We start from the raw sequence: 22,854 nt of genomic DNA, 5'->3' as shown, positions 1-22,854 counted from the left end.
CTTTTTTCTGACCAGGCAGTGCATCAGTATTTGTATTCAGATTTTACCAAAACAATTTTTCAATCATACTATATTACAAGGGCTTTTACCTGGCTGTTGACCAAAAAGCTTTTTAAACACCGTGCAAAAAAAATAAAAAATTAAATCTGTCCTATCCATTTGAAGTCTGACATTATCATTTAATCGTAATCTTTTCACTGAGCCTGCACGTTTATCCCCTTGATGCATAGTTCAAGAAAAAGAAAATACTAGCTATTAGTTTCTGATGGTTGATTCTGCCTATTTTTTATGTTGATTCGATATATATCAGGGGAAAAAAGTGTGCAGCCATCTTTGGCATGTTTCAAGGTCAGCGCTTTGCTCCTTAGAGCTCATTTATTTTGAATGCTTTCAAAAAAAGGGTATACAGATCCTCTTTTGCAGCAAGGTGAATCCAGAGATTTACCATTACTGATCTTTTGAACACATACATGTAGGCTGATGGAAAATCTGCTACAGAAGATTTTTCTTCATGGTTCAAACATACAATTTTGAAAATATTATACTTTCTTTTGCTTTACATTCCACAGACAGGTATAAGCAGCCTGAGTCACGCTTTTCCTTTGTCTCGCTTACATTTTGTTTAAAAAATGATCTGGTATAGTATGCAAAGGTTGTGTATGTGCCTGCGACATGTTCTCATGACTTCAGTGTGGTTCATAAGAAAATAGTTTCTCTTATAACCTCTTGCATATAAGCAATGTAGTACTCCAAATATACCCATGTTAAACACACCTGAGCAGTCTTTAGACTTTAACACACAGATTTACTGTGACCTACACACACCCCTATGTCCAAATGTTTACAAATTTCCCCTGGATGTACATCAGACCCACTGACCATGAGATCAAACATCTCTTCACCATGTTCTTAAGGTTCTGACCCGCAGACTCCATCATTCTCCAAAAGCAAAAGCTAAAGAACTACTGAGTGACTCAGGTGGTGTCCAAATAGAAGAGGAGCAGTCTGATAACCGAAAGGGAGACCCAGAACGTAATCCAATCCTCTTGTCTGGCCTTTCTATCACACCCTAACTCAGCAAGGTTGATTAAACGTTAGCCAGACTCTCATCACGTTTGACAGACCAGCAGCTATCTTAAGGCTTCTGCTGTGTGAAGGGAAATTAATTGATTCATATCTTTGGGTGCAGGCCTGGCTGGACTTTTTCCTTATCTAAATCTCAGTGTTTGGTGAGAAGGAAAAAAAAAAAGTAATTTTTTTCTAAATTTTCAATAAAGGTCTGATGAGATACTTAATTGAAGAAGCTGAATATGAGCAGCAAATGCTCGTTTGCAAAAGCTGACAATATTAGCGTTATTTCCCAGCGTCAGCACAACGCTCATCGGCCAACACGATCCCCGAGGAGAAGAACGCAGTGTAAAAATGTTAGTGTAGAGATAATGGGAATTGCACTATGACGTCTTATCTACAGCATGATGAATTACGACTTAAAAAAGTTTAATTACACGATTCAAACTATGTTGTGAAGCCGAGACTGCTGAATTTCAAAGCGGGGTCTATCAAACAACAGTGTCTACAAAACAAAAAAAATTGCTAGAAAATACATTTTAAAGAGACTACTAAACTCTACATACCTTCTTTTTCTCCCTTCAACTTTAAATTAGCATATGGGCTCTCTGTTGAATAGATCACAGAGGCCGAGCCATTCCTTCCAGCAGTTCAATGCATATTTTCAAGGGTAAATTTAAATAAGAGCCACGTTCTTTACTACTATACAATCCAATTGCTTTGGAAGTCAGTGTTCATTTGAATCACCCAATGCATAAAATGTGTAGGATTATTTTCAGGAAGAAAAAAGTTTTGTCAGTGTAATGGGTTTGACGCACGGGTGGCACCACAGACAGACGGACGCGAGGAGCGGTCTTACGGAAAAAACTAAATTTTATTTGGAGAAGTAGGGAAAGAAAGGGTTTATGGAAAGAGGAAGAAAAAAGTGGGGAAGAAATTGAGTCTTTATGCCTGTGCAGGTCTGAAGGCAGTGTCTAGCTGGCATGGGCATAGGTAGTGGCTTCTGCATGCTCCCTCAGACGGCTCATCTTGCCTCCCACCTCTCCTACAGACGGAAGTCCATCGTGATTGGAAACGGGGGCCTTAACGTGCAGCACACAGCGGCCTTTTCCTCTCGGCAGCAGTGTCACGAATGCCAGTGCAGTTCTCTTGTGGCTGTACTTAAAGCGACGATTAGAAAGGCAGCATTTCATTCATGCCTTGGAAGTCCAAGGGCCACATAACATCTCCTCGCTTGCGCGGCACTCATCACAGTTTAACGTCTGCCGCGCGACTCTACCCTGTAGCGCTCCGGACCCCGAGCTAAAGTACCCGCATTGTTTTATAATGTGGATGAAGCCCGTAATGCATTAAAGGTGATTATTCACCAGCTGGGCCCTTTTCCAGCGGCCATGCCCCTTCGCTCAAATGCAGAAAGGGAGGCCACCTACTTAGTGAGCCTACAGAGTGAGTGAGCCTTTTTTCAAGCTTCCTTTTTTTGTTTGTTTGTTTATTTGGTCAACCAAACAAAGTTGGTTTGTAAAAGGCTTATTAAATATATTGTAAGAAAGTTTGTTAAGCATTGAGTTAAAGAGTTTTATACTTTTTCTTTTCGTGAGCAATAAGATTGAAAAGTTTATCTTACTATATGAGGTCACATTAGGGTGGCTGGTTTAAAAATGGAAAAGAACAAAAAAAAAAGCAATTTTAGTTTTTTCCCATATTTATTTATTTGTTTTAATTGATTTTGTACAAACACAGTGTATGTCGAATATGCCTCTTTGCAGAATATGTCCCATTTACTGTAACTGCTGTTAAAGTGCAGATTGTAGGTTTTCTCTCATCTGCTAAAAACACATGTAGGCGAATCAGTTCTGCTTTCAACGCTTCTAAGACGTAAATGTATGGAATGAAACGATGCTCTGTTAAGGTTGCATTCTGCTAACTATACCACTTTCATTTGTTTCTGTTTAATTAATGTCTAATTTTCACTACTGTGGTTTGTTACTTAGTAGTGTTTTGTGTTAGTGTGAATCTCAGCTGCTGCTTCTTCAAAGAAAGTTTTTCTTTCATTCCATTATATTTCCCGTCCCATTATTCCCTGTGTTTATACTGTACTGTATGTTGACTTGCTGATTTGTTTTTTATTGTTTGGTAGAACATGCCTGCTGCTTCCCAGTTGTGGCGGTGCTCCAGACCCAAGCTTGAGTGGCTGGATTTCCCCATGCCTTAATGTGTATCTGTGTGCCAGCTTGCCATGGACTGAGAATGGCATCTGATCACTTTTGGCAAGTCGGGTGCTTTGGTCAGTGGTGCCATCATTTCAAGTGATGTATCTATGCTGGCTGTGCGTGGTGATTGTGCAGCTCGGCAGATTCATGGCTCTGTGTTCTTACAGGTGGCAGTGCAGAAATGTTGGTTGTGTGGACAGTACCACAGCAGACTTTCAGTAAGACTAGGATCAGTCAAATAAAATCATGGCAGCTTTTGAAGGACTTATGTTTTTCAATTGTTTAAAACTGTTTAGATTATGATGTGATTATTATTATTATTATTATTATTATTATTATATGTCTGCTATAGTATTGTTAAGTCTAGGTCTTGACTTCCTTCACTCTTGTGCCATGGTTTCCCTTATTATGATCCTTTAATAAAAGATCACCCCATAAAATTCATACTGTACTAAGTGTATGCACTTGTGCCCGCTTGTTGTCACAGTGGGAAAACTTGAATACCACTCCTGCTCACAGGGGGTCACCATCCCGTACCAACCACTGTTAATCAGTCTCACCTGCACCTCATTAGCCTTCTTTCCCTGTACACCATAAGAATTCTTCGCAAATTATATTGCGTGGGCACTAAGTCACAGCCCTGCCTATAAAGTCATTCTGTGTATAAACATATGGATTTGCGCTCAGATCTTTAACCCTCGTCTGAGTTTACTTACTTCATTACATTCATAGCCAGTGCATACTGTAAGCTTTCTGCTCAGACTATTAACAATGCACATTTAAGAAAAATATGAAAAATCGGTTCGTCAGGAGGATTTTTTTTCCTTTTTTTTTTTTTGTTAATTAACTGCGGCACTCTTGATCAAATCGGCATACGCTGTCATCTTGAACGTCTGGGTGTATCAAGGGAGGGAAAATTGTTCCAAGGTTCTATATTCATCTACCACACTGCTGTGCCACTCAGCACTCTGCAGGCAAATAGATTACAATTAGTCTGGTGTAATGGTCCATAAGCCCTGTTCTAAAGGCTGCTGGGAAACCTGTGGGACAATTGCGCATGACGTGATCTAAACAGCGCTGAATGGGAATTGAAGAAATAGTGCATCTCCGCTTTAACATTTAGGCGTGCACGTTATGAACTTCAGCAGTGGTTTTTTAAATTATTATTCCTCACTCTACACATCAGCTTGCACCAAAGCAAGAAAGACTTTCATCTAAATAATTAAACACTTAGCAATAGCAAAACTGCAGTGAAATGTACAGTACTTTCCTATATGTTACAAACTAAGAGCATGTTATTATGAGTTCCATTGTTACACTACAGATTTATGCAGCAATTTTGTTCAATTATATGATAAAAATGTTTTTTTTACAAAAACAGCCTTATAAAACATTCCTGCAGGTGAGCACAACTAAAACCAAATTTAGCTGGTTTGTCTGTCATTATTTTCCTAATGGATAACCCACTAATGCTCAAGTCCACAGCTATTAGAATGTGTTTCGCTCTACGGCAATGAGCGGGACAAGAAAAAAAAAAAAAAAAACACTATACTGTGTTAAACAGTGTCCGTTCTGGCCACCAGAGGGAACGCCATTATAAAATCCCATTAACCTGATGGATTGGGTTGTAGCTGTGCAAGAGGCTCCTAATGCATAACAGAGAAAGGTCCTGCAGTCACTGAAAATGTTATGCAGCACTGACTTCAATGGGCTTTGGCTAATGCACATAAAAACAACCCAGCGGAAAAAAACCTTGAGCCAATTTCATAACATCTCAATTGTCAGAGCGTGGACTACGCTAAGGTAAAACCCGCACGGTCATCACACGGTTTGTGACATGCATCGCAAAGCAGGAGCGCGCGTGTATTGTTTCCAAAGCGAAGGACACGGGATGGCGGACGCACAGGGTGTAATTACATCACGATGTTTAGGTGTGTAATGAGATCATGTGGCAGCATTGAGTGCGATGCAGGAATAATACCTCATGCAGAAGACAGAGCTTTGTCTCGCAGCATGCACAAAGCACACATTGTCAGAACATCTGCATTCCACAGCGGTGCCTCAACAACTGCCATATGGCCGTAAAAATAGACTGAGTATTCGGGCGCTTTTGCTCGCACCCAACAATACATGATGCCAAATGAGAGAGATGTGACTTTTCGATGTGCGAAGCCTTCCAGAGCGACTCATAAGTTAACAGCAATGAGGCCGTTGCCAAAAGGAAGTTGAATTATGATGGCAGTAATCCATATTCTGAAGGAGATTATGGGGAGGAATAAAGCATGAAAATAGGCCTCTCTAGCAAAGAAGTGACATGAATGTGCATCATTCAAAAGGCCGAAATCTGATGAGTCATATGGTTGAGCGTGCCGAGCTCGGTATGTAGAAATGCCTGAGAATTTTCAAAGATAAGCCCGTGGGTGAAGCTCTGGTGATATTTCAACTTTATTTGAAATAAAATTAAAAAAAATTTGAGCTGTTGCTTTCACAGTTGTAGCTTGGTTGTAATAACGGATTCAACTCCAGCCTTAATTTAGCTTCCCTGACTGAGTGCATGATTTAGGAAAAAAAGACAAATGAGATGATAAGAACAATACAAGTGGGGATCTTATTAACTGCATTTCATGTGTTAACATTAGGGTGAATGAGAACAATGATAGAGATCATATCTGTGCCCTCATCTTTCTAGTGAAATTAGTCCACATAGCTCAGGGGAGCAGAGCAGGAATAGAATAAGATCCAGGTAAAACTGGGATACTGCCGTTAATCCCACAACTAATTGGAAAAGCTCATTGATGCATTTGCATGGAGTATTAATCTAGTTTCATGGAGACATACCTGTGAGCGAATTACTGCAGACTTTTAAAGCCTGATTCTTTTTTTAAAGTCGCACCATTACGCCATCTTTCTCTGCCAGAAAACACGTTTATTTATTATGCATAGTAATGCTTTATGGGATACTGGCATCGGTAGAGTAATTCGGTTTATAAGGATTAGTTAAGAAAATCATTGGATGGATTCTGGTCTAATATTAAAAACAAAGTAGCTCTGAAGCAGTGACATTGGATGGCAGGCTAAAAAATGTAATCATAATAAGAATATATCAAAAGGTTTCATACAATATCGCACACTTAAAGGCAGATAGTTGTCTGTGTGTGATGTGATATGCCAATACTCCACTATTGGGTTTGTGCTTTCTCTGAATACCAAACAAACCAAAAAAGAAAGTAAGAAATCAGCTCCAATCTCACATCGTCATTCCATTCTGTGTTTTCTGCTTCTACTGACCACTAGTGATGCTGGTGCAAAAAAGGTCTAGAATAAAATAAATAATTTGATGCCAATGGTAGAACCTTACATTGGTAGATAATTTAGAGTAAATATACATGTACTCAGCATCTACACTTTAGACTTAAAAATGACAGATTTTGAACTTCTATAGAAATACCATAAACAAAGGAGCAAGTTTAAATAACATAAAAGTTAGGTACTCTTCTGACCTTTAAATGGAAAATAAAAAAGTAAAAAGTGCATCATCATCCACTGTCTCTTACCTTCGTATATTGCTTTAAATCCTTGAGCACTCACAGCAAAATCTGTAGTAAACCATAGTGCCAGTATGGACCCCGAACTTACTATTGGCGACGGCAACATGAAGCCAGACAACCTGGAAAAGACACAACAGAATGACCTTTAATTTAACATTAAATTAAGCAAAACATTTTTTTTGTTATTGTTTTGTCAAAGGTGCTCTGGCAGTTGCTCAACCTCAGATTTATTATTATTATTTTTTTTTTACGTTTGGAAAATATAACATTTTAATTTATAAAAATTATTTTATATTCATCCTAACCAGGCAGTTACTAAGAATGACTAAATAAATGCTGTATGTTCATAAATGGGGTCTTTCTTTGTCCTTGGGTATGAAGCATCCCATTTGTTGAAGATTTTCGTTGCATCCTGTGGGATTCCTATTATGTACGCACTAGTCTCCATCACTAGTTTCTACAAGATTTCTCCTGGTAGAAGAACTCCTCGTATCTGTATTTGTCTAAACCACATTATCTGCTCATTCTGAATAAGACATTAAATCCCTAATGCATAAGCAATAAACTGTATTCCTGTATTTTTCTCGCCATGGAAAAACAACTCAATTCCATTGCAATTATAATACAAACTGAGTATGTATGCATGTGTTACTTGTCGAAGTTTGCAGGTCTACTTTCAGTCTACATCGACTCTTGGGATGCAGTCTCATCTCTGACACTTCTCAGATAAATTACAAGGATGCAACAAGAGGGAGTTCAAATTCGGGTCCTCTGAAGTAATGACTGCCTCCATGGCTCTGGGGTGAAAGGTCAGACATGTTCATTTGAAGAAAGCCCTGCTTGATACACTGACCTCCTTCTTTAGGGAGCATGGTTAAGTGCTACTGCATCCTCTGACCTTTAATCTCCAGCCAAATGGAACAAAGACAGAAAAGGAAAGCCTTAATTCCCATGGAAAGGAATATCTAGCTAAGAGCTAACAGTAAGTTTAAAAAAAAGTGGTGCAGTTATGCAGTCTCATAAAATCAATTTGATAAGGGCTTAGCAATAAACAACAGATCATTTTAGGATTTCGGAATAAACAGGTCATGCATGCAAAATTAAATTTCAATTGTGATCAATACATAAGACAAAGATGAAATATTTCTTTTTACATTTTTAACAAAGTACATCATAATATAAATACCACTGTCTTATTTTTTAAAATATATTTTTAAATTTAAACATTTACCCCAAATATTTTAAATATTAGCAAAATGTGAGGAAAAAAATATATAGTAAATGAGCTATCCCAGCCCACCTGCACTATCCCCAGACCCCAACAAGGGTCTGTGGTTTACCATTTGGAAAACACTGGTCTACAACACAGCTACCGTGATTTTAATGACTGCTTTAAGATGTATAACAAAGATCGAGAAGATGCTAGTGGTTCATTAAACAAAAACAAAACATGAAGAAAAGCTAAATGAATGAATTGTGAACTTCCTAATAGGAATATAACCAAATATCTAGGCATTATTAAAAATTATATATAAAATGTCCCTAAAACAAAAAAACTCAAAACACAAAAATATATATTGTTATTATTATTATTATTATTATTATTATTTTATTTGTTTTATTAAATAAAGCTTTACATGGTGTGGGAAAAAGTTGACAATGAGGTACTAAAGGCACAACAACAAAGTTATAGTGGATAAGTGATCATGTAGCTTGCAGATGCCAATGAGCGGTTGGATATAATGCTTACAGAGAAACATTTTTATCAAGTATTGATGTGAACAGTATATGGGATGTATTTATTAAAATAATTGATGCTTAGTAACGGCCTGATCAGGGTTGCGGTGGTTAAAATAAGCTGCTATTTTCTTTACATGTTGGGAAATATACATTTAAATTAAAAATACTGCAGACATACAGTATGAGCAAATATCCACAATTCATGCCAATTAATGAACTTACCTAGAACACACACACACACACATTTTGCCTATACCTACTTCAGGTTTATGTCTGAATACATACTGCTACTGCTGAATACTGCTGAAACTAAATACTGCTGTTTGGATCAGCACAAAACAAATACAGACTATGACATTGTGTTGCACACTTAATATCTACTGCATAATTATACTGTAGGTGTACAGAACCGAAAATGCAAGCCTTCTATAAATAATATTGATTTTGAAAATGAATAGATGAATGAATAAGCACATCAACAGGGGTAATTGTGAAGCATGGATGAGCAGATAAGGATGCAGCAAGGTACAGCAACCATCAGTAAAATGTCTTAACACTAAACAGCTCATTGTAAGTTACAGCAAAAGTACTTTTAAAGTCACTCATAGTAACAAGGTCGAAAATATATATATATATATTTACTCTATCATGCAAATATCTGAAGTTTATTCAAAATGACTACCTTACATCATGTCCAATATACTGTACATTTTCTTTCCTTAACGCAGCCCTATTTCCTCTGGCTCAACCTTCAGCTTAAGTTTTCCTTAAACGTTCCATTCAATTTGACACGATAACTAAAAAGAAAATCTTATTTTTCATTAGATTATCTTCATTGATTATGACCATGGATGAATTAAGAAGCAAACAAATAAAAATTACTAATAAATATGGACCCAGCTATTAAGAGCGTAAGCTTAAGAGATGTTAGAAAAAATTTTTTTCCACCTTTAATGACCACCTTAACAGCATCCAGACTTACTTTTGGGAATTATCACTCAGTAAGTACAGTACGATGTTACTTACAAACATGATTTTGTGTCATTTTCAGAAGGGGTGTTTGAAATGGACTGGAGTATGCTGTATACTTACAACTAATGCACTCTGAACTGATACTTTTACACTCAGCTGCTTTGAAGCTTTGGTACACACCGTAATCAAAATCTCATATGATATTGGTAAGTTTTTGATATTGCAGGTATGAGGAAGACTTTTTCCAATTTTTTATAGCCTTTTTCCCTTGCTAAAATTTAATTGCATATTTCTGAAGAATTCTGCCAATTCTTAGCAGCAAAACAGGGGTAAAAGCAAAATAAAAAAAAATAAAAAACAGGGGACATTAGGGTTTAGGTATAGCGTCACTTCATCAACATTATAACCTGCGATAAGTTGATAATGTTCCCATAAACCATTATAATAAGGACAAAAATGTGTTCTATGTTATTTTGAGTGTGGCATGATTGCTGGTGCCAGATGGCCTGGTTTCAGTATTTCTATAACTGCTGATCTCCATGGATTTTTTGTTTTTTTATGCACAATAGTCTCTAAAGCTTACTAAGAATAGTGAGATGAAAAAAAATACATCCAATGAGAGACTGTCCTGCAGAATGACACGCCTTGATGATGAGAGAAGTTAACAGAGAATGCCCAGCCTGGTTTAAACTGACGAAAAGGCGACAGTAACTCAGAAAACCACTCTGTGCAGTTGTGGTGAGGAGAAAAGCACCTCAAAATGTACACTATGTCGATCGTAGAAGCAGATGAGGTATGTACAACAGCAGAAGACTATGTCAGGTGGCACACAAAATGTACAGTTAAAGACTGGTAGAACATAGTCTGGTCTGATGAAGCTCAGTTTGTATTTATAAGTTCAGGCTTTATTCGTCTCATATACATTACTGCACTGTGAAATTCTTTTTTATTTGCATATCCCAGCTTCTTGTTAGTAGACATTATATGAGGGACAGGGTTAAGGGCCTCGCTCAAGGGCCCACCAGCGGCAACCTAGAGGAATTGGGACTCGAACCACCGACCTTCCGAACAGGAACTCAGAGTGACCTCAACACAATGAGCCAAACCCCCCCCCCCCCCCCCCCCCCCCCCCATTTAGACATATAGATGGCAACAGGCATTCCTGAACCCATCCTGCCTTTTGTAAACAGTCCAGGCTAGTAAAGGTGATCTTCGAAAAGTTCAAAGTGTCGAGTTCAGGTTTGAGGCATTGACTTTACAAGACCTCAGATGTGTGCTGATTTATCTGGCAACAATTTATTTGCAGGAGATCTTTAATTGCGAGGTGTGGCCTCCATTGATCTGACTTGTTTATTCAGCACATCCCACAGATGCTTGATTGGGTTGAAGTTGAATTGAAATTTGGAGCCCAAGTCAATATTGCTTTAAAAATAAAAAGCTTGCTGCCATTAAGGAATGCTGTTGCCAGCACAGGGTGTACTTGGTTGGTAACTATATTTAGGTACTGTAGGTGGTATGTGGCAAAGGAACATCCAAATGGACCCAAGGTTTCCCAGCATCACTCAGAGCATTAAACTTCCTCCACCAGCTTGGCTTCTTCCCATAATGCATTTTGATACCATTTCCCAGATCAATCATGCACCCGGCCATCCACACGATGTAAAATAAACTGTGTTTTATTAGCCCGGGTCACTTTTTTCCATTGCTCAACGGTACAGTTCTGCTGTTCACGTGCTTATTGTAGGTGCTTTCAGAAGTAGACAGGGGTTAGCAATTTGTGCTGCAGTAGCTCTCTCCTGTGGACTCAGGCCATATGAGCTAGCCTTTTCCCCCAATGCACAGCAATAAACTTTGGCCGCCCATGACCCAGTCATGGGTTCACTAGTCTGCCTTTCTCAAATCATTTTTGGTAGGTATTAACCACTGCGGGAACACCCAACAAGACCTGCTGTGTTGGAGATGCTCTGACCTAGTTATCTGGCCATCACAATTTAACCATTGTCAAACTCACTCAGATGCTTAGTTTTGTTTTTTCTTCCAACAGATCAGCTTCTGTATATATATATATATATATATATATATATATATATATATATATATATATATATATATATGACTTTTCAATTAGAAATAAACAAATTAACAAAAACACAATTGATGTACTGTTTATTAGCAGATCGATATGATCTCATACAGATACATGACAAAATATTGGCTCTGTTATGCTGCACTGTAGCATTTTTATGCACTATTTTTATACACGTCTTCCCTTAGAGGTACAAGTCACTGCTAATCAACACAAATTTACTCTGACTTATCAGATTTATCCAATAATAAATAATTTCTATCCTGATGAGAGTGGTCTCTTTCAAGATGATCCCACCCCCATTTTCAACAAAGCCCAGGGTCTTAGTGATTGATTTGATAAGTATGAAAATGATATGCTATGACCACTGCAGTCACTAGACCTCAAGTAGCAATCATTAGAAATAAGGTGAATAAACCTTTCTAAAGTGTCTAATTTGGGCTTTAAACAAGATATTAATAAAATGTGCCATGTATACAATAGCTTGCCCATTTTTTGTAAAGAGTGCCAATTCTAGAGCTGTAATTTGGCCCATTAGATTATGTGCAATTGTGTCTGAATACTGACAAATATTTCAGGCACTTTTTGGCTCTGCATTCAGACAAGTGTGAATTATTTTGCATCTCATTGGCTGAAAATATTGCCAGGCTTCTTTTTTTATTGTTGAATATCCCATCTCTCGTTACAAATTTTACTCTTAGTGAACATCCGTCTTTACTTGGACAACATTTTGTTCAACAAAACCAGCAGCAGACTGCTTCAGGTTTCCTGAAATGCCTTATTCTTGGAACACATTTATCATGTTTTGTTTTGTTCTTTCTCATCTCTACATGGGATTATGGATTTTGATTTTAGCTCTTAGGCAACCAGGTTGTTGTGTGTAGATGTGTTTGAGTGAATCACGGCGGTGTCAGACAATCTGTCTGCTTGATACCTGATAATGGCATTTTGAAAGAAAAAAAATGGTGATTGATGGACCATGTTTTTTTTTTCTTTTAAACAAAATGAAAAAAAAAGAAAGAAATGTATCAATAAAAAAGTTTGACATTAGAACATGAGGGAAAAACGCCACCTTACAAACCATTCTGTATTTATTACTCCTTTTTTATTTTAATCAATTAAAATACCTATTTGGTGTTGTTTCCTAACCTGTCCTCCCCACCACCACCACCACCTACCCCCCAAAAACTGTACAAAAAAGTACTTTTCCCCCCTCAAGCAAACCTCAGATCTTGACTACCTATGAACAAAGTCATTTTAAAGTGGTTGAACAATGTAATTTGTCCAGTAGGTAAGCTCAGTCCCTTGTTCGAATACCCTCCCGAAACGACTGGGTATTGAATGCATCATGAAATGGCCACCAGGTGTAACATTTATCATTCTGTAAAAGGGTGAGCACACCACTGCTGACCACCACTGGTGTAGACACAATATATTGGTATATCCATCACATGGCTCAGCAAGCCTAGCCTCTCTTTGACTTGTGGTACAAGTGCATCAATCATGAAGCCAGTAACTCTCTTGGCCTGCTGCAGAATTGAATTCTTCACAGAATCACTGTCTATGCCCCCTGAATAGTTTTACACAGTTTGCTACTCATGATGCCCAAAATGTGGCATGATTCCTATAAGGAAAGCTAGAGCCAAGTATTGATCTGTGTTTGTTTTCCCCTTCCTCTCAAGTCATATACCCAGCTGCCAGGATTTGAGCGCATCACCATCATACTAGTGCTCACCTCGCCATACAGTTCCACCTTGAAGGTACTAAGGGGCTCTGAGATACTTTCCAATGAATCTTAGCTCTTTTTCATTAAACCAATTCACAGCCCTAACCAGCACCACCCTGACCAGGCAATTACTAAGGATGAATTACCGAGTTACTAGGGATTAATGTTAATAAATAGAATACATTTTTTGGTCTTGCAAGCTATACATTCAACAACTTCCTGCTTTTATTGGCTTTTTAGGCATTTAAGCAATCTACACTTCCACACTACACATGGTGCCTTTACTCGTATTCAGGTAAGGTAAGGTTTCTTTTGTTCACTTAAAAAAGAAAAAAAAAAAGATTTAACACCTTTCTCGTTTCTATTGACTTACGTTTCTAAGGTCTGGAAATTCACTTCTGCTTAATAAATTTGCTGAATCAAATTCCCTTTCGATGCCTGCACCCTTTCAGTGTCAAGTGCCTAATTTGTGTTCTCTCTGACTCCTGTCTATTTATAGCCCAAAAGATTGTAGCCTAAGTGTTGCAGTGGAAATCCGTTTGTCTGTTTCTTTTACTTTTCTCTTCAGAAAGGAAATACTCCTAGCTACTGTACAAATAGATATAACTGTATGAGCAAAAAAACAGTCCTACACACTGCATTAAGCTATAGGCTACACCTGTACACCCACACAGTGAACCAACAACACACTCGATACTAAACGTTTCTTGTTGCTGGGTTGTGCACCTTTTGGGTCTTTAGTTTCGTTTACAGTACCTAGAAAGTTCTAACCTTGATTACCTAATAGCCAGTAGGTGTACACAGTGGCTCAAGAGGTACTAAAATTAAATTCACAACATATACTTTATTTGTACACAATGTTGAAAGAAAACTTTGTTTGACATTTTTGTTTACATTTAGACATTTGGCAGACGCTCTTATCCAGAGCGACGTACATTTTTATGTCATCATACATCTAAGCAGTTGACGGTTAAGAGCCTTGCTCCGAACCGTAGTCCAATGCCTTACCCACTGAGCTACCCCTGACCCCTTTACATTACTTAACCAGGGAGCTGATTTGTCTCAGAGATCTGGCAACCCTGCTCCTTGCACAGACAGTACAGTAACAGTACACCTTAATTCTCACAGTTCACTGCATACATTTTCAAATCCATGCATACACATTTGGGCTCGTGACTAATAAAGCACTAGGAACACTCATACCAGTGTAACACACTGCGATGTTAGTTTTATTACTGCACATAGATTGATTCACTTCCCACATATAACTGTGTCAGAGCAATGACCCTAGTGTGGTCGCTTTTCCAAAGAAACAGAAAAGCTGCTAAATATAGATCTTTATGCACTAACGTGAATTCATGAATATTATGTGAAGTCAAATTATAAAAATTACAGTATTATGCAGATTATGAAAGGGGTTCTGCATTTGCAATCATTTAATCAACAGCATCAAGTCATATAGATTTGGTACAGCAGCATGGCATTATTAATGACGTGGCCTCAGACTAAATTAAGTAGAGAGTGACTCGGCTATGAGGTACTTTAATATCTACTGAACTTTCAGAGTAAAGCTGCTGAGAGTCAAAAACTTAGTCAGTTAGAGAGTGTACAGTCGAGCAAATAGTTTCGTGAAGTTTTAGCTGTACCTATTTTACAGCATATGCACAAAGCAGCACATTTATAGCCAGGGGTGCCATGTTTTAGGTAATTTTCCTACATCTTTAAAAAGGCTTGATATTTGCTCCAAAAAGTTGGGCATTAAAAAAAAAAAAGAGATGCAATTCTGATCTTTCTCTGTGCCATTGTAGTATACTGTAGACTCTTTCTGATGCTGGGGCATTATGCACGGTATAATCCCTCTTTACCTCTCCTAATCTTTGCAATATATCTTACAATAGAAATGTTTCTGCGTACCATAGTGCAAGTCTGCACTTTAACTTTGCCTTTGTTTGCAGAAATGTTAGCTATAAAAAAAAAATTTAATACTTGTTCATAAAACCCAAATCCCAAGGCACTGGCAACCCTATCAATATCTGCCCAGTTCCTTGCTCCTTTTTCACCTTTTTTTTGATCACATGCTGTAAAGTAAGCATGAGGCAGCATGAGGCTATCAGATTACCTCCCTAATAGATCTCTAAACAGCACTTTTTGCAGTTCCTTTTGTGACCACAAGGTGTACTCAAACTCAACAACTAGGATGGTGACCACATCAATATAACATTTTGTTTTTATTTTGTTATTGCATTTCTTTTCAATTGGGCAAAGTATGTACTTTCAGCATGAAAAACAATTTTATGATATATTCTTACAATATGTTCACCGAACTCCTGAACTGGTATTTACCTGGCTGTTTTATTCTAACCTGTTTACAGGCTCTGTGATCACCACTTCGTTTTGTCCTGCTACAGTACATATTTAGCCATTTCTGCTATTCCCAAATAAAACGGAAATCCTCAAGCATTTTAGCCACGACTATTTATAAATACAGACACATAAACGGACCAAGTTTGTGGAGGAGATGTGTCAAGAAGTGAGATGATGAAATTCTCTGTATATTGTGCAATATCTGGCATTGTATTCTATTCTGTAGTCTCTTACCAGGTGAGACTGAAAGCGTTTGTTGCCCGCTGACTGGACTGGGCTGGGTTGACTGAAATGCTCAAACTTGTCCAAACATGCCCATAAAATGTCAGTTTGTTGTCATGTGGGCTATCACACACACACACATTATATGCACGTTACACAGGCAGGCCACAATATGCATATGCATAAATGAATAAATAACAAAAAAACAAGTTTTCAAGCAGACGCTTTACATACTTAACATTTCATTAATAGGCATAATGATGCCTCCAGAGGGTTCGGTAGTGAATTCCACAATCCTGCGACCAAGCTACTAAAGCATCTTAAGAGCATTCACAGATGTATACATGTGTACATGTCTCCATCATCCTCAGCCTATATTCTAGACCATAGACCTTTATTTTCTTATCATCCTCAAAATGTTTATGGATCTGGAGAAACTTAATTTAACCAGCTTGGCTCAAACTGACCATGAACACTGTCGAACCAAAGTCTATATATTTACTTTCAGCTCACGCGCAATTTATCATACAGTATGTGCAAGTACAGATTAGTTGAGTCTAATTTTAGTCATTCTCTTAAGCTTAGCTGGCCAAGTGAACTGCATGCTGACACTTATATTGGATCGTTTATATCATAAGTTATACCTTATAACTGATTAATCTACCCATGGAGGAACTAATATTTTTACCATTCTATTTAATTCCCCTAACAAACTTTTAACAGAAAATAGACCTATAATTTGTGAAATAAGAAAGAAATATGTGTACGCTGTGTGATTCAGCCAGCATGTGCCAATAAAGACTGGAGTAAAAATGAAGACACCAATATTATTCCACCCACTCACTTATAACCTGAAACCTACAGTACATCAAATCAAACAGATTATGTGGGGGAGGAAAGCATCATCGGCAAAGCAGGATTTTAGGAGTCACTCAGAAGAGAAGACAGCAGGATTCATGCTTTATATTTTCTTTGTGACTGAAGGAGGGAGGGGGGGGGTGGTTCTGGCTATTAAGAAAAATAGACGATGCGTATTTGCTTTGAAAGTACGGTAAGTAGAGGGAGTAGTTAACCCTAAGGTAGGTAGACTGATGTCATTTTACATTTAAAGGCAAACAGAGTTGTTGCTGACGAATGGCATTTCACATTGACTGTATTAAACAATAATCTGACGTTATCTCCAACATTATTTATTTATTTATCAGTTTTAAAAGTGAAGCAGTGCAAAATACAATTGAAGCGTACAGAAGAAAAATTCTGAAAGCCTCGCTTAATGGAAGCTGGCAAATTTCTGATCACACACACAATTTTAACTGTTAAACTAGGACTTGTCCATTCATCCTTTATTTATTTAAGTGCGGATTTAAAATATTGCTTCTATAATACAACGTAAATGCGTCTCTTTTCATGATTATTGGTCAAAAAAACTGATTTGGTGTAATTTCAAATATTCACGATTAAATAATTGAAAACATTAAATGTTCATTTTACAGATTTACAGAGCCAAAGGTACAACTGATTATGTTCATTACAAGCCCAATCTTAGATTTAAATGATTCATACCTGATTATGGAAACCTTAATAAAATATGGAGAAACAAATGAAGATGTTACATTAATAACAATTTAAGGTGAAAAAATTGAAAGTAATTACATATACTGTACAGTACATGATCATTCATTAGTACAGCGTTTATTCAAACACAAACGTAGCATACAGCGTTATTCAAACGCAGGGAGTAAAGCAGCAGAGCCACAAGAGCGAGAGCCAGGGGCCTGCTACAGAACTCAATCAATACCAAACAGCAGCAGGCCTTTCTACAGAAACAGTCCCGCCCAGCGCATGATTCCAGCCATATTGATTAAGTGCAAAACAAGTTTTTAAATGGAAGCTTTATATTGTTGACTGCAATGCAGGGTTATTAAGAGTGCCTTTCCGTTTGCTTAGACGTCCAAGAGTTGGTAAGTGGATAATGGACAAGGTCTAATCAATTTTGTTTGATAGAGATACAACAAATATTTGAACACTGTGTCTCCACATAAGGATGGTAAAAATATGCAAAATATGGCAATGAATCTATCATTTACATATCCATATAAAAACATGTTTTAAGTCTGCTCATTACAGTTTACCTCAGGTCAAATAACTATAAAGCAAATGAATAGAATTAGTACAAGTTGCATAATAACTGTGGACATAATTTACACGGTCATGCTCTTGCGTCTCAAATAGTTGCAAGCTACAATTTCCATGATTTCTAGTCCATGACACTGTGAAATGATCACTAGCTAAATGCCCAACCCAATCACAGTTACCGGCTTCCTTGCTGCAAATAGGATCGGTGCGATGGTTTTACCCGTTTTGCTGTTTTGCTTATTACCTGCTTATTTATCCTTGTACAGCCTGTGCCCATCACCATTCCATTGGCCTGAGCATTGACAGCCCTTTTGATTGTCTGCCTGACAAGTTTCGAATAAAACTATTAGCCTGCACCTGCACCTTAACATAGGCACAGCAGGTTTTAGTGAATACCACCAAGCTCTCTGCTCAAGACCATATCGACCGACAAAGATGAAATCCTTTCAGGTGCCAAAGGTTTCTTTTCTGAAGAGATGAAATCAGAGAAAGACAAGAAATGGGTGAATGTCTCATGACCTTCTTAAAAGTGAAGTGATCAGTACACAGGTCTCTGATTGCAGATCACTGAGTCTGAATTCATCTTTGCCTTTAGTCAGGATTTGAGAATAGACATGATGGTTACTGGATGTACTCATCAGTGTGGTATTTTGCCTAGACAACAAAAGAGCCACTCAGGGTCACTGTTTTGCTCATTCAATTAAAAAAACTAAACGGTCCGTGCAAAGACCTCGCGCTGACGTAACCAGTAAAGAATGTCAGAACCATCTGAAGAGAAAGGTTGTTGTTACCAAATATCTCATTCCTGTCATGCCTCTCTGACATTCAGACACCTCCTTTCCTCCTGCAGTCAATACATGTCAATACAGTCATCATAAGTCACGATAAATAACTCTATTCATGTACAAGCTTTGGATGGAAAACCAGCATGTCAGGGTCATCTGGCACCAAACCACCCAGACCTCATGAATGTACTATTAAGTTGCTTTCAGAGAGATCACCACCTCTATCTTGAACCTAACCATTGATCAGCACGAAAACAAGGTCATGGCCAAGCTCGAAAGCAATACAGAAAGGTTACATAAGACCCTTGAGTTTTCCAACATTCAGAGGGTTGTTCTATTCGTTTAGAAAAGGGGAAGGCGATTATGATAATTACAGTTACCTGACGTGAAACACAGTAAACTATAGACACAATGTTTTTTCTAATGTCCTTGGCCCTAGAGAAGCTCACACCAGCCAGCATCTTAAACAAGCGAGAAAGAAAAAGTAATAAGTGGAAAATGGCTTTCAATACAAAGCTTAAAACACTACAAGTGACCCCTTCACTGTTCTATGATAACCTGTCAAAGACCTACAGTATGCTCCTTCACATATCATTAATGAAAGGCACTTTCACTGTCATAAATAACCTGAATGCTTGATATGACTTAGCTTACTTCATCAATAGACCTGAGACAATTCCATACCTCATTTCTCACTAGAATATGGAATACCGTTACTGGAATATGGTCTTTTGCCAATCAATTCCAGTCTACACTGTTCATCATAGGAGGTGAGAATTCGGTGCTAGTATAGTCTTTTGTACATACTGTATGAGTTTACCCTAGCACTTAAAAACTGTAGTAAACTAAAACCAAAAGAATGCATCTGCATCTGATTTTCTATTTTTTTTTTTAGACACACTACCATGACAAAACCATAGCTGCATCATTTATTAACATCAGTACCTTCTTTGTCCTGGTCAGGGTCACATCGAATTCAAAGTGCATTCTGGGAAGCCTACTGTAGGCAAAATCCTGGTTAGAACACATCCTGAACAGAACGAACAGGAGCACTGTACACAAACTCTTATCTACTGTATGTACCCCTGCGTTTTGGAGGAAACAACCCTAATCAAAAGGAACCCAAACACAGAGAAAATCTTAAATTGAGAGTAACTGAAGCTCGGGATTAAAGCTTGATGGTGTGAGCCTTCCATCCTTCTTCCTGTGGCTCCATGTGGCCCAATGTTTCACCTGAACTACTTTTGAACACTCTTATGTGTCATTGAATTAATATTTCACTTTTCTATGCGATACAAGTTAATCAGATACAAGTGGCTTGATAAGAAATACTTTTTCTTGCTTACCATAATTGTGACACTTCACTGAGGTATTGAGTTGAGTGCTTTTGAATAGATGAGTTTCTTTTTAGAGTGCTGGTGCCGTTTAAGCCGGTACATTAAAATATTATTTACCTACATTTAGTGATACCACTAAATACAGTTTACAAAAATGTAGATATAAGACATAAATTATATAGTTTGTGCCAAACTACAAAAATGTGTCCTTTCTCGTCTGGCATCAGCGCATGGCCACAGGAAAGCTTTTGTGGGTAAATGAGCAAATTTAGTGGGGAGAGCCTCGTCAGAAAAGAACAGCAAACCTGAAGTTCAACAAGCACACGTGGGTGCGATAGTGAGGTGTCCACGAGCTTTTGGCCAGCATAAAATGCATTTAAAAATCACGTTTTGCGCGGCAGCATCAGTTAGCGACCATTCGCTTTAATCAGTCGCCGGAGAGCTTTGTAGTTTGATGTTGTAACAGATTCACTCATTTTGCATGGGCGGCACCACAGACACACGGACACGAGGCGAGGTCTTATGGAAAAAGGGGTGATTTTATTTAGGAAAAAAGGGGGAAGGAGAAGCGTTAAAGGAGGGAGCAAGGGGAAAAAGCTGAGGATTTTTGAACGTGGAGAAAGCCCGAGATCCAGTAACATAAATTATCGCCAGCTGGCCCAACCTGCCGGCCTTGCCACTTCGGCACCGGTAGAAGGGGGGGTCCCTATAAAGGTAGCCTACAAAGTGAGCGTGGAGTGATCCTGTCACCCGTTTACTGGATATAATTGATAATGTTATTCAAATCACCTGGAGGTGGTGTTGGTGTTATGGGCTATTGCGGTGTGCATGTGTTTGAGTGCGAGACAACTGGACAATCTCTATTTAATACATAAAATATAATACTATGCAGCTATATATTATTACAGTATATGCCGTTTTAGGAAATGAACTTTTTGCCTTTTGTATTTGAGATGAACAGAAACCGTTCATAAAGATGACATAGATTATTGTCTGCAGTGAGCTTCCCCCTCTCTATATTGCCTCAACTAAATTCCTGTTGGCAGAACAAATGTGGACTTTCAAGGGCATACAGTTTCATTAATATGATTATGACTGTCATATTTCCAAGCCCTATATCTAGCTTCAGGAAATTAAAATCTTACCAAATATTGTATAACTAACAGAAAGTAAGTGATCATTCCTGTCAAGTGCTGTCATAGGCAAGTTTTAATGTTAGCTTTTGGGAAAAGGATAAAAAGTTAAATATCTGTGAATTTTTCATGGTGAGCTGAAGGAGCGGCAGTTGAGTTATAGATGAAGGCTGACCTCTGAGAGATAATTTCCTCACCTTGAACTTTCTTAAGAAATATTGTGATTATATTACCAAAAAAAAAAAAATCCAGCAAAAATAATAGCATGATTATTGACTATCATGTATACGCGTTGGTGCCTTGTTTTAAAAAATATACAGAGACAAATGCATCTTTAGCAATATATGGCTCATTTCCAATGATTTCACTTAACCCTTTTTATTTTTTGTTCGTAATGTGTGTAAAGAATTGTAAATTGGGATGTAGGAAGTGAAACGTCATCTGCATACTATATTAGGGATGATGGACGTACGATAACGTCCATTTAGTACTACTATGACCAGCTTCTACATCTGGCATTATTATATCCGCCGTAATGCACCTGCAGTGCTAAGAGGAAAAAAAAAAAAAAAAGAGGAGCTGTTAGACATATCATTATGCGGACTTTTAGGCAAATACCAAGTAATGGGTCTTGAGTAGTGGGTGTGTTTTTAATCCCAGATTAGAAACACAGCAGCGCTGTAACATCCCACATCTTAATTTGTGAGTACATCTTTTGATTTTAACATTCATCATGCATTGAGTTTTCTCTGTACTACAATGTACTGTAAAGGGCATTTGAATGCGTTTCATTCTTCCTGTGTAGATAACTGCATCACATTATCTCTCAGAATACCCACCATTTAACCAAGCAGGCTATAAACACATCAGAATTGGATCGACCTATAATGTATGGCTTAGAAATAGCTTTCTAACGGGCTGATCTGAAACTCCAGCAATTCGTCAGGTATCAATAGGGCTGCCCTATTTTCCATTCAAAGCAAAGCTTACCAACTCTTGGGGATATTCTTAGCTGTGTTGAGAACACGGACCAAAATAACAATGCATGAGACATGCAGTGTGAGCGCAGCACTGATTAGAGTCTTGCACTTCAGAGTTTCATTGAGGAACGGTGGGGAGGGGGAGAAGAAAGCAAAACAACCTTCTGAATTTCATATTCACTCAATAATGTCTATAATACAGTTTAAAACCAGACATTGTCACTCCAGCCAGCACAATTCCGACAAATTCAGGTGGGCAATAAACATCACTCTCCAAAAAGCTCTTTATTCATAGTTTCTTTAACATTATTCACATCTTTGCTGATTGTGTCTGAAAGAAAGTCTTCCTTATACACTGAAATAGCACAAAAAAAAGCATGTGTGATAGGAATTTGGTTTGACAGATGAATCATGTTTTTTTCCTCCGACACAACACTCCAGTTGCTTTTTCCCCAAAATAGATGGGCTTTGACTGGCATGCAATTTCAAGCTCGTTACTTAAAAAAAAATCTAAATCCTTAGCGTTGAATAGATAACATCATTTTGA

At 37.9% G+C, this 22,854-nt stretch overlaps 1 protein-coding gene across 2 annotated transcripts in view; it reads right to left on the bottom strand.

Moving 5' to 3' along the window:
- Nucleotides 1–22,854, bottom strand: part of LOC128528790 (CUB and sushi domain-containing protein 1-like) — a 401,372-nt gene that overhangs the window by 247,153 nt on the left and 131,365 nt on the right. For both annotated transcript variants that reach the window (XM_053501914.1, XM_053501915.1), the window contains exon 3: nucleotides 6,833–6,945. In XM_053501914.1, coding sequence (XP_053357889.1) covers nucleotides 6,833–6,945 — 113 coding nt within the window. The remainder of the gene's footprint in view (nucleotides 1–6,832; nucleotides 6,946–22,854) is intronic.

Source organism: Clarias gariepinus, chromosome 8 (assembly GCF_024256425.1).
Source record: "Clarias gariepinus isolate MV-2021 ecotype Netherlands chromosome 8, CGAR_prim_01v2, whole genome shotgun sequence".
Classification (NCBI taxonomy): domain Eukaryota; kingdom Metazoa; phylum Chordata; class Actinopteri; order Siluriformes; family Clariidae; genus Clarias; species Clarias gariepinus.
Note: the sequence above shows the minus strand (reverse complement) of the source record. Positions and strands in the feature narration are given on the sequence as shown.